The 17,532-nt window shown below is 37.3% G+C and overlaps 1 protein-coding gene across 1 annotated transcript in view; it reads right to left on the bottom strand.

Moving 5' to 3' along the window:
- PEX7 (peroxisomal biogenesis factor 7) overlaps window positions 1-17,532 on the bottom strand; it is an 84,976-nt gene that overhangs the window by 16,061 nt on the left and 51,383 nt on the right. Inside the window, exon 9 of the mRNA XM_029224253.1 lies at window positions 8,043-8,142. Coding sequence (XP_029080086.1) covers window positions 8,043-8,142 — 100 coding nt within the window. The remainder of the gene's footprint in view (window positions 1-8,042; window positions 8,143-17,532) is intronic.

Below are 17,532 nucleotides of genomic sequence, written 5' to 3'. Positions count from 1 at the left end.
AGGATCCCACATGCCGCGGAGCGGCTGGGCCCGTGAGCCATGGCCACTGAGCCTGCGCGTCCGGAGCCTGTGCTCCACAACGGGAGAGGCCACAACAGTGAGAGGCCCACGCACCACAAAAACAAAAAACAAAAAACAAAAAACAAAAAACCACACCTACAGAACTAGTTTAAATCAGAACCAAATCTAAGCATCTTCCACTGAAACAAAATGAAAAGGAGAGTACTTATCTTTGGGAAGGAGAAAGGGGTATGAGATTTGGGAGGAAACATGAGTGGGCTTTTTGGGATGCTGGTAGTGTGTTCCATACTTAACCTAAATGGTAGTTACTCAGGTATAGTTACTTCTTGATAACTTAACTGAGTTGCACACTTAAAATATGTGCCTTTTCCAATACGGGTGTTACACTTCAAATAAAAATTCCTAAAAAAGGGCTGAAAAGAAACAAGTTAATATGGTATAATAGAGATTGTTTCTAGAGTGGCAAAACCATGGGTAATCTTTTTTCTTTCTTCTAAACACAATTTCCCAATTTCATCATGGGGAAAAAAGATAAATTTATTAAACACATAGATGAGATGTCTTGGAATGAACTAATAATGCCTAGTTTAAAGGGGATTTAAAAGAGAAATAACTATATTCCAAAAGGAATGTGTAATGATATATAAACCTGTACCCAGCTTATAAATACTAAACTAAATATCCATGAACATTTAAAAGAGCAGAATTGATAATGCAGAGCACAAAGTCAGGGATTCTAAAAATACATTAATACAGAAAATCCCAATTATACAAATGGACATATTACAGGTCTAGAATCATAAGCCTAAAAACAGAAAAAAAGGTTTCCAATGTAGAGATAATGATAAGAAAGAAAAGAGAAAATGCCAGGACTATACAAATCAAGATCAGAGGGAAAAAATTCAAAGAAAATTTTTCTGAAGTGAAAGATGATTTCAGCCTGGTTAACAAGAGGGCACAGAGTATTTCTCAGCAATTACCCTTAAAGAATGACCCCAGACACTTATTTGTCAAGTTTTAAACCTTTAAAGACAAGATCTTACACTCTGTCAAAAAGAAAGAAGGTTATAATACAAGAATGTCTTTGGATCTCATTTTTCAGGTCTCTAAGAATAGAGAAGCTAAAAAGAAAAATATAAAATTATAAATACAAGAAAAATCTCTTTTAAGACAGGGAAAATATTAAGACATGGGAGCCCAAAAGTAACATCAGCAAAGTCTCACAGCTGTTAAGATCACCACAGAGGTGACACGTTTTTGAAAGCAGATGGAAAGGTACTTTCTAAGAGAATAAACTATGAACAAAGAGTGAAATTAAATTAACATGCAACAAGTAAACTTGAATACATATTTTTGAGAATAAAGGATAAATATTATATGTCAAAAATAACTTAAACTACCAACTATACCAACAAAAGGTTAATGTGGTAGATTTTAAATGGCTACAAATTCTTTGCAGCTACTCCCAACAAGAGGTGGAGTCTCTCTGTCACTCTCTGAATCTGAGCTGGCCTTGTAACTTGCTTTGCCACAGAAGGAATGTTGTGTGACTTCAAAGTCTAGTTCTGAAGACACCTTGCAGCTTTTGCTCTCGTCCTCCTGGAAAGCTACAATGCTAGGTGAAGAAACCTGAACTTACCTAGAGACACATGGATCAGAAGACAACCAGTGCTACACCCTACACATCTATGTGAGGCCATCTTAGACCACCCAGTCCTGGTTAAGCCACCAGATGACCAGAGCCACATGAGACACCAACAGAGGAACTGCTTGGCTGAGCTCAGCCCAAATTGTTGACTCAAAGAACTGTAAGCAAAGAAAATTGTTGTTTAAGCCAATAAATTGTGGGGGAGTTTGTTATATAGCAATAGATAACTGAGATAAAATAAGTGAGAAAAAAATAGGGAGATGCACTAAGAACTTGATTCTTACTTCCCCTAGAAAGGAGTTTAATGTTACTTGGTAAAACTATACATTAATAATAAAAATAAATGTTTAGGTTAAAATGTGTTAATGTTAGATATGCTTTTTTAAAAAGACATACCGGTTGGGATCATGATCTTAGTTTGAAAGGAAAGTTTAAAGCCCAAGACACAGTATAAATAAAATGGAGAAGAACAGGATAAACTAATCACTGAAAATGTTATATAGAAAGTAACCAAATCCTAGAACTTGGAGTCAGAAAACCTCTTCTTCAAACCCCAAATCTGATAGGTCACTAAATCTTGACCTAGTCTTCTCAAAGTCCCTCACATATCTATCACTTTTAATGTCTTTTAATTTCGGTGTTTAGACCATTTACATTTAATATAATTGTTGAAATGGTTGGATTCAAAGGTTTCCACATATAAGATCATGTTATCTGAGAACAGATATAATTTTACTTCTTTCTTTCCAATTTAGACGCCTTTTATTTCTTTTCCTTGACTAATTGCTCTGGCTAGGACTTCCAATATTATGTTGAATAGAAGTGGTAGAAGTGAACATCCTTGTCTTATCCCTGATCTTAAAGAAAACGCTTTCAGTCTTTCACCAATGAGTATGATGTTGGCTAAGTGTGATTTTTCTATGTGGCTTTTATTATGTTGAAGTAACTGATTTTTAAAATAATCATCTCCACCATTGGCTTATTAATGATAGCTCTTTTTAAAAAATTTCTTAGAGGGCTTCCCCGGTGGTGCAGTGGTTCAGAGTCCACCTGCCGATGCAGGGGACATGGGTTCATGCCCCGGTCTGGGAAGATCCCACATGCCACGGAGCAGCTGGGCCCATGAGCCATGGCCCCTGAGTCTGCGCATCCGGAGCCTGTGCTCCGCAACGGCGGAGGCCACAACAGTGAGAGGCCCGCGTACCACAAAAAAAAAAAAAAATTTCTTAGAGGTTACCATAGGGTTTACAATATACATCTTGAGTTTATCACAATCTACCTTCAAATCGTATTATAGCACTTCACATGTAGTAATGCCTTTACAACAGTATACTTCTAACTCCTCCCTCTCTTCCCTTGTTCTATTATTGTCCTACATTTTACTTTTGCATATATTAAAAACCTTACAATATATTGTACACAAATGTATTGAATACAATACTACTTTTGCTTTAGGCAGTTAATTATTTTTCAGAGTGATAAAATTAACTTAAACAGTGTCTTGTATATTTACTTCATTTTTGCCATTACCAGAGTTTTTTTTCCTCTCTCCTTCTTTCCCTCCCTTCCTTCCCTTCCTTTCTTCTTCTTCCCTTTCTCTCCTTCCTTCCCTCCCTTCCCTCCTCCCTTCCTTCCTCCCTCCCTCCCTTCCTCCTTTCCTTCCTTCCTTCCTTCCTTCCTCCCTCCCTCCCTCCTTTTCTCTCTTTCCATAGTTTCATGTTTTGGTCTGGGCTTATTTCTTTGCACAGAACTTCCTTTAACATTTCTTACAGCAGAGATGTGCTCTCAGCTTTCCTTTGTCTGAAAATTTCCTTATTTTCTCTTTATATTCAAATGGTACTTTCACTGGGTATAGCATTATGGGTTCACAGTTTTTTCATTCAGTACTTTAAAAAGACATTTCATCATCTTCTGGTCTATATGATTTATGACAAGAAGTCTCCTGTAATTCTTATCTTTAGTCTTCTGGATATGTTTCTTTTTTCCTCTGTCTGACTTTAAAATTTTCTCCTTATCTTTGTTTTTTAGCAGTTTGAATATGGGTATGCCTTGATGTTTTGATTCTTTGTTTAAATCCTGCTTGGGTTTCTCTGGACTTCTTGGATCTGTGGTTTGACAACTTCTACTCTTTTGAAAAATTTTCTTTTTTCTTTTTTTTGGCCATGCCACGCAGCTTGCAGGATCTTCCCCAACGAGGGATTGAACCCGGGTCACAGTAGTGAAATCACTGAGTCCTAACCACTGGACCGCCAGGGAATTCCCTGGAAAATTTTCTTTAAATACTTCTTCCCTATTCTCTCCTTCCTTCTGGACTCCAATCTGACATTATCCCATAGTTCCTGGATGTTCTATTCTCTTTTACTTCCCTCATTCTTGTTTTCTCCTATTGTTTCAGCTTGGGTAGTTTCTAGTGACCTATCTCTAAATTTACTGATGAGTATATTGAAGGACTGTATCCCTTGTACTGTACTTCTAAATTTTTTCCTATTTTCATTTGACTCTTTCTTATATTTTCATCTCTCTGCTGAAATCCCTCATTTGTTCACACATGTTGTTCACTTTTTCCACTATATCCCTTTTGTACAGCAGCTGTGTCTTCTTCCTGTGCTTTGTCACAGGTAAAATAGTCCTAGTGTCCCATCTCTCCTTAGAGGAAGGGGTCTGTCCCTCTTTGGATTTCAGGCTTCTTTTTTCCCTGCCACCTCAGCTCTCTGATGGGTTCACAAAGTTCTGATTTTATAGTTTATCTGCCTTTTTTCTTATTTTTACAGTGAAAAGATTTTCATCTTTTTGCATCTTAGGAAAAATCAGAACTTCTTCCATTCTATCTCTCTTTTTTTTAAACAGCTTCACCAAGGTATTGGGCTGGCCAAAAAGTTCATTCAGGTATTTCAGAAACATCTTATGGAAAAACCCAAATGAACTTTTTGGCCAACCCAATATAAATTAAATACCATAAAATTCACCCATTTTAAGTGTACAATTCAATGATTTTTAGTATCATTACACAGCTGTATAACTATTACCACAATCCAGTTTTAGAACATTTCCATCACTCCCTAAAGACCCTTTGTGTTCATCTGCAGATAATTCCCATTCTCAGCTCCTTCCCCAAGTAACCACTAATCTCCTTTCTATCTTTATAGATTTGCATTTTCTGGACATTTTATATAAACAAAATTATACAATACGTAGTCTTTTGTATCTGGCTTCTTTCACTTAGCATAATACTTTAGAGATTCATCCATGTTGTAGCATTGGTATACCACATTTCGTTAATATTCATTCACCAAGTTGATGGACATTTGGATTACTTCTACTTTCTGGCTACGAACATTCACATACAAGTCTTTATGTGGACATATATTTTCATTTCTTTTGAGTATATATCTAAGAGTGTAATTGCTGAGGTGTATGGTAAATTTACATTTAACTTTTTAAGAAACTGTCAAACTTTTCCAAAGTGATGGCAACATTTTATATTCCCACCAGCAGCATGTGTGATTTTCTCCTCCTTGAACTACTATTTTCTTTGAACTTCAAAGATACCATACTTTTATAGTTTTTCTTCTACCTCACTAGTCATTCCTTCTCAATCCCCTTTGCTGGAATTCTCTTCTTTCAGGCTTCTAGTTTTTTCTGAACCTTCTCTTCCACATATTCTCTCCAGATAATTTCACTATGATCCCAAACTTTTGAAGCCATTTATATGCTAAAAATTCCCATATTTGTGTCTCTAGCCCTAAACTCTTCCCTGAGGTGGACAGCCTCTATCAAACTGCCTATCTCCATTTGAATGTCTAACAGAAGACATCTGAAACACAACTCTTGATTGCTCCTATTTGAAGTTCCTTCCTCCTCCCCTATCTCACCTTGTTTTCCAGATCCAAATCCAAATTGGTTCTTCTGTTTTGCTCATAGCCTATTTCCAATCCAGCAGCAAATCCTACAATCACTATCTCTAAACTATTAAGTTGAACCATACGAAACATCCAGCAATTTATTCTGAATCTTTCCATCTCTACATCTCTTAGATTTTAAGTCACCATTGTCTTTTCCCTGATTACTCCAAGATACTCCAATATGACCTCCCCGCTTCCAATCATACATATGGTCTATTTTCCCACAACAGCCAGAATGATCTTTAAAAACACAAATCACTGGACAGCCACGTGCAAAAGAATGAAACTGGACCACTATCTTACACCATACACAAAAATTAACTCTAGGACTTCCTTGGTGGCACAGTGGTTAAGAATCCGCCTGCCAATGCAGGGTACTCGGGTTCGATCCCTGGTCAGGGAAAATTCCACATGCCACAGAGCAACTAAGCCCGTGAGCCACAACTATTGAGCTTGTACTCTAGAGCCCACGGGTCACAACTACTGAGCCCATGTGGCACAACTACTGAAGCCTGCATGCTCTAGGGCCTGCGTGCCGCAATACTGAAGCCTGCGTGCCTAGAGCCCGTGCTCCGCAACAAGAGAAGCCACTGCAAAGAGAAGCCCATGCACCGCAACAAAGTGTAGCCCCCACTCACCACAACTGGAGAAAGCCCGGCCACAGCAACGAAGACCCAATGCAGCCAAATAATAATCATAAGCGTTGGTGAGGATGTGGAGAAAAGGGAACCTTTATACACTGTTGGTGGGAATGCAAATTGGTGTAGCCACTATGGAAAAAAATATTGGAGATTCCTCAGAAAATTAAAAATAGAACTACTATGTGATCCAGGAATTACACTTCGACGTACTTAACTGAAGAAAGTGAAAACACTAATTCGACATTTGGCTCTCTCCAAGATCTGGGTGAGGAACTGCCATGTGTCACGGAGGCACATGTGTTGCCTCAGGCCACAGTCTGGGGATCATAGAGATGGGTTAATAGAAATATACGAGAAGGAAGATATCTATTTAGGGTCATTTTTTGGGTATTACTGTATTTCAATAGGTACGTTACAACTTTTTTAAACTGGGCTAGCAAACAGGTATAATTATTTTATTAAAAAATCATCTATAATAAATGTTTTTCTCAGAAAAAGAACTAGCACATTTAAAGCACATTGTATACACATTAAAGATAATGCCATTTCACCCCTCACTATTTCAATTTGTTCTCTTCTTAGATGCTGTTAAGTCATTTTCAAACAATTATTCTAATGTTAATGAGAATATTCTAATGTCTAATGAAAACATTTTAAACTCAGAATTGTCTTGAACTCCTAAAATAAAAAGAAACCCATGGGCTTCCCTGGTGGCGCAGTGGTTGAGAATCTGCCTGCCAATGCAGGGGACACGGGTTCAAGCCCTGGTCTGGGAAGATCCCACATGCCGCGGAGCAACTAGCCCCATGAGCCACAATTACTGAGCCTGTGCATCTGGAGCCTGTGCTCCACAACAAGAGAGGCCGCGATAGTGAGAGGCCCGCGCACTGCGATGAGGAGTGGCCCCCACTTGCCACAACTAGAGAAAGCCCACACACAGAAACGAAGACCCAACACAGCAAAAATAAATAAATAAATTAAAAAAAAAAAAAAGAAACCCATGTATTCACTTAAACTTAAGAATACAGTATTGAGAAATGTAATTTGCTTCTTGTCTAACTTCTAAAATTTATCATAAATGCATAACTTCTTAGTCATATTGTAGAATTTTCACGTATTACTTTGTTCCATTGATATGTTGTTTTCACATAGTCTGCATTATAAAGCATCTTATCACTCAACATAGTCCAGTGTTTCTGACCTGAGTTTACAATTTTCAAAACTGAAACTGCTTTTTAAAAAAACCTGAAGAATATTTAAAATCTAAAATATTGACTCTGAAGTTCTCAAGAGAAAAAAAGGGGGGAAATATGAACTTTAGTAATTAAAACAGTTGCCACTCTCCTCTACTTTGTTCTTCATGTAAAGCCTCTCTTCCAACGTGGGGTGTGGAGATAAGGGTGACAGTCCTGACAGGGAAATGACCTGCCCATCATCTCAAATGCTTAGCAGGACAGCTGAATCCACGACCACACACTCTTGACTCCCACCAACCTCTGGGGACAATCCTTCCTCATTCCATTCTTCTCTTGTTACCCATTGGAAGAGGTCTACAATGTTAAGCACAATACTTTTGGGGAAGTTTCCTTTTCCTCTCAGACAAGTCAATCTCTCAAAAGGAGAGAGGTATGCCAAGTTTCTGGATACCTCTTCTTCCCTAGTATTTCAAATGCTCAAGTTTATACAGCAAAAAAGATCAGGTTCATTAAGTAAATGTACTTTGCCCTGCCCTAAAGGCAAGACTCTTGTTCATAAAAGCAACACATGCCACACGTAGAGCTATTTGTAAACTGTATGGGTAGAAAAAACATGCGGAGATTGATCCATTACCTGAGTAGGACTCTGAAGACTTAAATCTAAACCGCAAGTAAATTCTGTATGATGTTCCACTGTTTCAAGAAGAGGGTCAGGTTTTGAAAAGTTCCAGAATCTGTGAACATAAAGAAAAAGAAATAATTTAAATATTAAAACTACAAAAAATTTTATCTAAGAAAAAATAGATATTTAACATAGCAGATTTCATCAAAACAGGTTCAACCAATACATAAATGCAGAGCCCCACTACTAATGTACATTTAAAAATCTAATAAGGAAAAAAATGTGCTCTTTTCTACTGTATATAAAAAGACAAAACCCAAATGGAATTATTACTCAATCTACCCTTGCAAAAGTTTATTATATTCCCATTAGCATACTCTGTAGGATGGAAGCTTAACACATTTTGTTTGTTTTTTTAAATAGTACAAGGACATTTGAGACGAGAGACACTAGAGTTTTTTAGCAATTTCTAAAAGCATTCATGGCTATAAAATAAGGATATTGGATTACATGAACTCTAACATTTTGTGTTTTTAAATACTACTTCATTTCTCAACAACTGACATGAAAAGATTGCAGGTTTAATTTACATTTCAACAGCAATTCAAAGTCTTTAAAAAGAATCTGTTCTCTTATGAAAATCTCTGCAATTCTGAAACTACCTTTTTTCTGAGGCACGACCTTTCTTATAGAGTCCACGTCAATGTAATTTCTAGCATAAAGAAAAACTGAAATATGTTTTCCTGGGCCAATATTAAGTATTCTATTTATCCTCTATCGACTGGGAGTGGTAATAGTTATCATAATATATCTCTGATTTCTACTGTACGGAGAAGAATTTGGCCCTATTTTCAATGCACAAAATAGTACTTTATGTCTAAAGCTTTATTTGCTCATCATCTTTATTATTTGACTCTAAACACACCACAAAAATGGCATATTCAGAATCATAGAGTCATATCCAATTCAGCTTCCCTAATGATCTACGACATGGAACACATTGAAGGTTTAGCAGATCTCTTTGAAAGAGAGTAAATACACAGAACCAACAGTCAGTTTGTTTAACCTGGTGGTATTATTTCCCTAATAAATACAGAGTCGGTCTCATTAAGTTTGAAAAGGATTGTTGCTATGGATAATCCACTGTTGGGTACCAGAGAGACAATGAATAAATAGCTCATTTATCAGATTACTGAAATCTACACAATATTTAAGGAGAGTGATTTTACTTTTGAAAATTTTCCTGTCCAAACAAATGAGGGAACAGGCTGCAGTCTCTCTCAGAAATCATAATAGTGGTATCCACTGTCTATGCATATTTGTTCCTTTGGGTCTAGAGACAGAAATTGTACTGAAATCTAATGTTCCAGATTTTGAATAACCAAAAGTAAATATGTAATTGTGTAATTTCATTCCTGAAACATGGTTATTCACTGATTTGCATTATTTGAAACAATAATCAAATGATTTTGTATATACCCACTTTGTTCCAAAAAATATTCAAAATGGTTTTAAAATATGCATTTAATATGGCAAAAATATGTAAGTTAAATGAAAAGTAAGGATAGTAAAGTAAATTCAAACCTGCAATGAGACTGGTAAACACAAATATATTCATGAAGTTGTATATACTTGACAGGGAGGACCTTGAGACGCTAAGCTTTCCATCAGCCAAAGAAGAAAGGGAGACACGATCAGGCCCTGAATTCATAGTGTCTACATCCAAATTGCTCTTGGAAATCTCAGAAGGGAATTCATCCTTGGGAGTTCACAGAGAAGAAACCCTATGCTTAGGTAATGAAGAGCATCCTCAACATCTCTTAAAGAAACACAGAGATGTTGTTTCATGGGCTGTTACTCATGAGTCAATGGCATCACCCCAAAGGGTAGTTTAGCAGTGCCTTCTATGGGAAAGTCAATTTAATCCAGGTATCAGCTCTCTGACTTCATTTGGGATTTAGATTTTATTTCAGTGGAATGGGTTACTCTTTAGACAAACCATAAAGATTGGTTTCTTTTAGAATTTTTTAGGGATAATAAAAAGCAACAAGGATTCATTTATACCCTCCTGACAAGTTCCTAGAAAACAGTTTTTATTGGTATTTTAAGCCAGTTAAAGGATAAGGCTGCACTGAGGACAGGAGAGGTGGGCCTTATGAAAATTAGGTTACCTAATAAGGACACATGTGTGAAACCATCCAACTTTAGCTTGAATAAGTGTGATAGGGAAAGTCACACACGCAGGAGGGCTGAAATTCTACTCAAAAAGTCAATTTGAATTTGTGCTAATACATAACTTGATGGGCAGTCACAGCCCCACCCAGTTCCACACCACAGATTCATACCACCCTAATTTTAACATAGGAAAAACTATCAAGTATTTATCTGCATTTTGCAAAAAAAACTCATCAAACAAAGCGCATGCTAAAACTCTAAGGTTAGTATTTGGTGAAGGGAGGGCTAGTCTAGTGAATGCCATAAAGGCGCCATTGGTTATGATACCATTTCATAGCTCTGATAGAAACTATGTAATACACAAAGTGTACATTATGCTGCAAAAATGACGGGAGGTTCAGTCCCAGCAGAATAGCTGACTAGGTGCCTAGACCAGCACTCTTACTGAAAAACACCAAAATCCTACATAATACAGAAAAACAAACACCACAAAAACGTCACAAAAGCATCAGTGAGGAACACTCAGGTAAAAACTATGGAAACACTGAAACCCAGAGGAGGACGTGGAACTGGAACCCAGCTTTTGCCTTAGAGGGTGTGTGAAATAGGGAGAACCTGAGCCTCAATTTTCTTAACCTCAACGGGAGGAGCCAGGAAAACCAGAAAAAGCAATATTAATATGAGTAATTTTCAGTAAATTAAAATGTCTTATCAAAAAATATCAAGTTGAATACAGTAAATTGCATAAGCTAAACAAGCTGAGAAAACCAAAAGCTGAGCACTATGACTATAAACTATAACTTGCTTTTTCATCATAAATGGCCTTTTCAATAAATAACAGAAGAAATGTATGTCTTTCCTTCCTCATTCCCACCCTCCAAGGGCAACCACTGTTAACAGCTTGACATGTACACTGCCAGAATTTTTTTATCTATCTCCGTTCAAGTGCCAACAGGAAGGGGTGAACTGTAAGGAGGAGGCGAGCTTTTCTCCAGGTTTTCTCACGACTGCAATTAAGGGAGTGGGCAAGGTCTCTCCGTGCAGTCTTCCTCTGGACTCCAGGGCCCCAAAAGTTCTATATATCCGAGAGCCTTCATGCACCTATCACACAAGTAAAATGGGCTCCTTTTAATATGGGAGAAGTCAGGCTACATATATCATTAAGTGGTCAAATAAGGCACATTATTTTTAAGTGAAATGTTTGTCTTGGTCCAGCACATATACTACTTGGTGCCTTTTTGTCTCTTTGCTGATGAAATCACTGACTATTTAAGCTCTCTCATGGGAAGTAAATATACTGGACAGGCCTCCAATGATTAAAAATATTACAGAACTGTAGGGACATTTTTCATTTAAATTGGAGATGGAAAGAGAGAAAACTTCATCACAGTACAATGTCTTGGTTGAGTTCCTTTTTGCCTTCTGAATGCACAATTCTTGAACAAAGCAAGCATGTAGCACTGCGTCAAATAAAACACCAAAATTATTTCAAAAATTAAGCTGAAATTACTTTTTACTTGATTAAAATGTAATTTGAAATCTCTACACCAATGCTTTTGAAATTAAGCCTACAGGTGAATTCAGCAGAGGGTTTAAAATATTTTTCAAAGTTCTTCCTTTTTCTTTCCTGTTTTCAACTTGAGTTAGTTATTAACTCTGTGAGTCTTTCCTAACTACAAGAAAATGATGGGGAAATGTTTTGGCAACTTTTCAATGCCTTGCATGTACATTAATTTAAATTAGTTATTAATTAGTAATCAGATAGTAATTGTGAGGTTTTTGTTTTCACACTGCTCATAATTTAATTTTTCAGGGACCAGAAGGCATTTTAGGTCCTTTATTAGTAACTCATAGTCATCTAGTGCTTTTGAAATTTTAAGCAAATTGCACCATTGTAATTCCCTGTTTGTACTATTTGGGTCCAGCATTCTCTAGAGTGATGAGCAAAAATGTAACAACTTCTTTTCTCATTATTTAATTACTTATTCATTCAACAATTTATAAGCCCTAGAATGTGTGAGGTATAAGCACCAGAAGCAAGAGAGACCTGGCCTCAGCCCTTCCACAGCTCACAGTCCAGTGGAGTAGACTGACACTTTTTTTTTACTCACAAAAACACAAACGTAATTGCAATTGACAAATGCCCCAAAAGACAATGCAGAGGGATGTAAGAATGAACTCCCAAGGAAGTGACACTGAGCTGAAATCTGAAGGTTGAGGAGTTAGCCAGGTGGAAAGCAGAGAAAGCAGCTTGGATTTAAGGCGGTAACAGTGAAGATTAAGAAAGGTTCATGGATTGGAGATAAATTTAGGCAGAAGAATTAATAGGACAGAAGAAATCAAGAATGATTCCCATGTTTCTGTCTTCTATCATAATACTTACAATGCTTCCATGCATTTATTTATTTATAGATCTATTTTCCTCTAATAGGCACCAAGCTCCTTGAATTCAAGGACAGTATCCTATTTGTATCTCTTACATGTATAAAAGTATCTGTCTGACACATGGACACCCAAAGAATATTTCATGAAAGGATGAATAAAAAAATTAAGTGAGGATATTAAGGACAAGATAGATAGCTAAGGCCAACCTCACAAATAAGGTAACTTTTAAATCACCTTTTGATGTGGTTCCCAAATGATGGACCAGAAACTCCTTATACCAGACATTCAGAAAATACACATTCCCCAGCCTTGCTGAGGAATTTTTTCCTGAAAATTCCAGTTGACTGGGTCTGAAAGGAATCCAGAAAGCTTTTCACAGGAAATGTTGATGCTCAACCAGCTAGGTTTGGGAATCACCATCCAAAGCAGTACTTCTCAAACTTAAATTATTTCAAGATACAGATCTGATAAATTCCCATTAGAAACAGTAGTGATTTCAGGCAGAAGGTGAGGCCAATAGGGCAGTGGTTCTCAACCTTGACTATACTGGAATCAACCGAGAAACTTTAAAAAAATACTGACCTGTGAGCACTATTCCTAGAAATCCTGATTTAATTGGCCTGGGGTACTTTGGGAGGTACAAACATTCTCCAGGTGATCGTAATGTGCAGCCCAGGTTGAGAGTCTGACCTCCGTGAGGCGCATTACCCATTAATTGGGAATCACTGATCTCAAACTTAAGTTTGGCTCTCAAACTTAAGTTTGCATTAGAGTCACCTGGAGGGCTTGTTAAAACCAGATTCAGAAGTTCTGGAGTGTGGCTTGAGAATTTGCTTCAGAAACAAGTTCCCAGGTGAAGCTGATATTGCTGGTCTTAAGCCCACACTTTGAGAATCACTGATCACTGGTGGTAACAAATTACTGGGAAGAATTTATTAATAACCTGTTAGTGTATTAACAGCTGTTAGTTCCAGCTTACCAATAATAAAGAACAAAGATGATCCAAAACTGACTCCTTCACTTTACCCAATCCATCCTCAGCAACAGACTGACACAGTTTACACAGTGCTTTCTCATTCTCTTGTACTGCTTTTGATCAGCACAAAAACTTATCAAGATAGATATACAGGGTATAATTATTCTCACTTCAGAGATGAGGAGAATATGGTCAAAGAAATTAAGCAATTCATGGTGACATAGCTAATTAACGGCAGCCCCAAGGCACGAGGCACTACTGGCTTCAAGTCCAGTACATTCTACTGAAAGATGCTCCCATTCCCTTTTTCTCTAGGCCTGGGCCATGCCAGGGAATCTGGAATATAGCTGGGAAGGATCTGGGACTCTTCAGGTGGTTTTGATTAACATCCTGAAAGTTCAAATGAACTGGACCAAGTCAGGCTTCCCCCAAACTCCTCAAACTCCATAGAAAATTTCATAAACCAAAGCCCACACCAAGACTCCATTAGCCTGCCAATTTACATTCAAAACCAATACCCCAAGGAATTCATGAATTAGAATAAATCTGCATTCCCATGGCAAGAAGCATAGGAATTTTCCTTTCTCTCTTCTAATATTTTTGTATGTGCACTTACTGCATCCTCTCATCTACCCTGCTGTCTCTTCCTAACCTGGGTATCACTCAACTGATCAGCTCTTTTTGTAACCTCAGAGATTCCCGTCCTTTTGAAGTCACAAGCCCCTGAGTAGAACACATGAAATCATGGCCTTATTATTTTATCATCTGTATCACTTTTGGAGGGGATTAAAAAAATAGAAATTGTAGACTATCGAAACAATTTTTTAAAGAGGTAAACTTTCATTAATTAATTCAAAAATGCTTATTGAGTGCTAATGCTCATTTAAATGATTAGACTGGAGAGTTATTTGTGGTTTTTTTTGTTTTTGGAACTGGTAATAACAAAAATAAAGTTTAAAACAGAAAAATATTAATTGCCTGCTAAATGAAGAATATATGATTACTTTTGAAGAATTACTTAACAATTTTCACAGATGACTTTTAGAACACTGAATTACAGATATCCGGAAACCATACCATATTTACAAACTTTCAGGGTTAAATATGATAAAATTCTAGACTTAAGCTTCTTTATCTAAATGAATTAATAATAATATTTCAATTAAGATTTTAATTAGATCAGTATTTTAGATGGGCTGACTCTACTTCATCACAATAAACATTAAGCCCAGGAACCATATGCCACAAGGCCTAGAGTACTTTGACAAATTAAAGAAAACCATTAAAGGAAGGCTTGTTCTGAAAGTATTTATGGCTGCGATCCATAGGGATGCAGATGACTTTCTGAAGAATGCCACACCTCAACAAGAGGAGATAAAGGAAAAAAGAAAAACTCAAACTGGGTTTGTTTACTGCTTACTGGTACAAATTGAAGAACCATGAAATAATTTCGCAGTAAAGTTCCAAACAAATATCTGACTAAAAAAGAAACTAAAAAAGAAATGGTAAGAACGCTATCTACTCATGAAGTAGTTATCAGTATCTCAGGGATAAGAATAGTCTATGTACATCTCAACTGTAACTGGTGCCAACATGTGAGCACCTGGAGCAGGAGATCATTTCACAGAAGTACAGACGATAACGTGATTAACACGATCAGATGAGGCTGCGGTGGAACCTCACTCCACACCTCAGTGCTGAAGAACATTAAACTCACAGCAGCCGCCTGCCTGTGCTCTGGTCACTGATTAGCTCTATAACCATGAAATACTTAATGTCTTCACCTCAGCGGCTAAGCATTTGTGAATAAACCCACTCGGGTTTATCAGGCCGTGAAATGTCTGCACAGATTACAAGGATCTCCTTTGTTGAACAACTCTCTCCTCAGAGGAGGATGGATACAGTGAAGGGGGTGAGGGGAAGAAGACAGACATGAATAAGGGTGGGACAGAGAAAAACAGAGACAGAGCAGACCAAGTAATTCTGTTTCTTTTCCGGTGATTGGACATGAAAGCTTAAGGGAAAAAAAGAGGAATGATGAAGCAGGCATTTGGAGTAAAGCAGTTTCAGTAGTTTCCTTAGGTTCTGCTACACTCCTAGCCTTGGACTCTGAGGGATCCCATATGTTGAGAAATATTCCCCTTTTCTATTGAAGCTAGTTCAAGATGGTTACTGTTTTACACACACATGCGCGCGCACACACACACGATCTAATAGTGAAGAAAGAAAAGGGACGATGCTGAATTTTGTTTAAGATGAAAACAGATTAATAATTGTTTTTTATTCTCCATATAGTTCATTCTATTAGGTCAAATCTCTAAGAATTCAGTTTTAGAACATTCAGTATTCCCACATTCTACACTGGGGTTTCAGGACAGCCCTCAAGGGTGAATTATTTATCCCTGAGTTCTCAGGGGACAGAGTAAACGACTAAGAGCTGACAGGTAGTACCCCACTGATCTAAATAAAGAGACTGACTATGCATGCAAGTCACTAAGAGAGGAAAACAGTGAGGTTCCCTGCTCTATAACTTTTTTCTTAAAAACCATAATTGCACAGATTAGAGTCCATTACTTCTACAAGGTTCATGACAAAGAGCAGTTCACCTCAAAGGCAATCACTTTCAATTCGTTCAGCTGTTTCTTCTGATATTTTAGTCCATATTTTCTAAATAATACACACACAGAATTCACTGATCATTTTCAGATTTTATCTTCTGACTTCCTACTATGGAAGATGAGGCAAAGCAACACTTACATTAGATGTTGTACAAATATATACAACAAAATCCACTCAGTTGCCTTTTGACACTGCACAACAGACTTTTAAAATTATAATGCAAATTAACTGACAAAATCCATAAAATTTCTGTTGGAACTAATCAGCACAATTCAGAGTTCAAAGCGGTGACTCCTACTGCATTAAGCTAAGGCTTAACATTCCTCACTCCTTTATTTATTTATTTATTTATTTTTACAGTTTCCCAGAGTGGCCTTTTTTTTTTTAAACATCTTTATTGGAGTATAATTGCTTTACAATGTTGTGTTAGTTTCTGCTGTATAACAAAGTGAATTGGCTATATGTATACATATATCCCCATATACCCTCCCCCTTGCGTCTCCCTCCCACCCTCCCTATCACACCCCTCTAGCTAGTAACACAGCACCGAGCTGATCTCCCTGTGCTATGTGGCTGCTTCCCACTAGCTATCTATTTTACGTTTGGTAGTGTATATATGTCCATGCCACTCTCTCACTTCGTCCCAGCTTACCCTTCCCCCTCCCCGTGTCCTCAAGTCCATTCTCTACAACTGCATCTTTATTCCTGTCCTGCCCCTAGGTTCTTCAGAAACATTTTTTTTTTTAGATTCCATATATGTGTGTTAGCATACGGTATTTGTTTTTCTCTTTCTGACTTACTTCACTCTGTATGACAGACTCTAGGTCCATCCACCTCACTACAAATAACTCAAATTCATTTCTTTTTATGGCTGAGTAATATTCCATTTTATATATGTGCCACAGCTTCTTTATCCATTCATCTGTCGATGGACACTTAGGTTGCTTCCACGTCCTGGCTGTTGTAAATAGTGCTGCAATGAATATTGTGGTACATGACTCTTTTTGAATCATGGTTTTCTCAGGGTATATGCCCAGTAGTGGGACTCCTGGGTCATATGGTAGTTCTGTTTTCAATTTTTTAAGGAACCTCCATACTGTTCTCCATAGTGGCTATATCAATTTACATTCCCACTAACAGTGCAAGAGGGTTCCCTTTTCTCCACACCCTCTCCAGCATTTATTGTTTGTAGATTCTTTGATGATGGCCATTCTGACCAGCGTCCTCACTCCTTTTAGATCTATTTCTTCATGTGCTTGCATTAGGTTTTGAATTAGACATGGATTTGATGTGATTCTTAAAGAAAAATGTTAGTACTAAATAATTCTGAAAAACGTTCTGCAGTTA

This window comes from Monodon monoceros, unplaced genomic scaffold (assembly GCF_005190385.1).
Source record: "Monodon monoceros isolate NGI ecotype Baffin Bay Population unplaced genomic scaffold, NGI_Narwhal_1 Super_Scaffold_15, whole genome shotgun sequence".
NCBI classification, from domain to species: domain Eukaryota; kingdom Metazoa; phylum Chordata; class Mammalia; order Artiodactyla; family Monodontidae; genus Monodon; species Monodon monoceros.
Note: the sequence above shows the minus strand (reverse complement) of the source record. Positions and strands in the feature narration are given on the sequence as shown.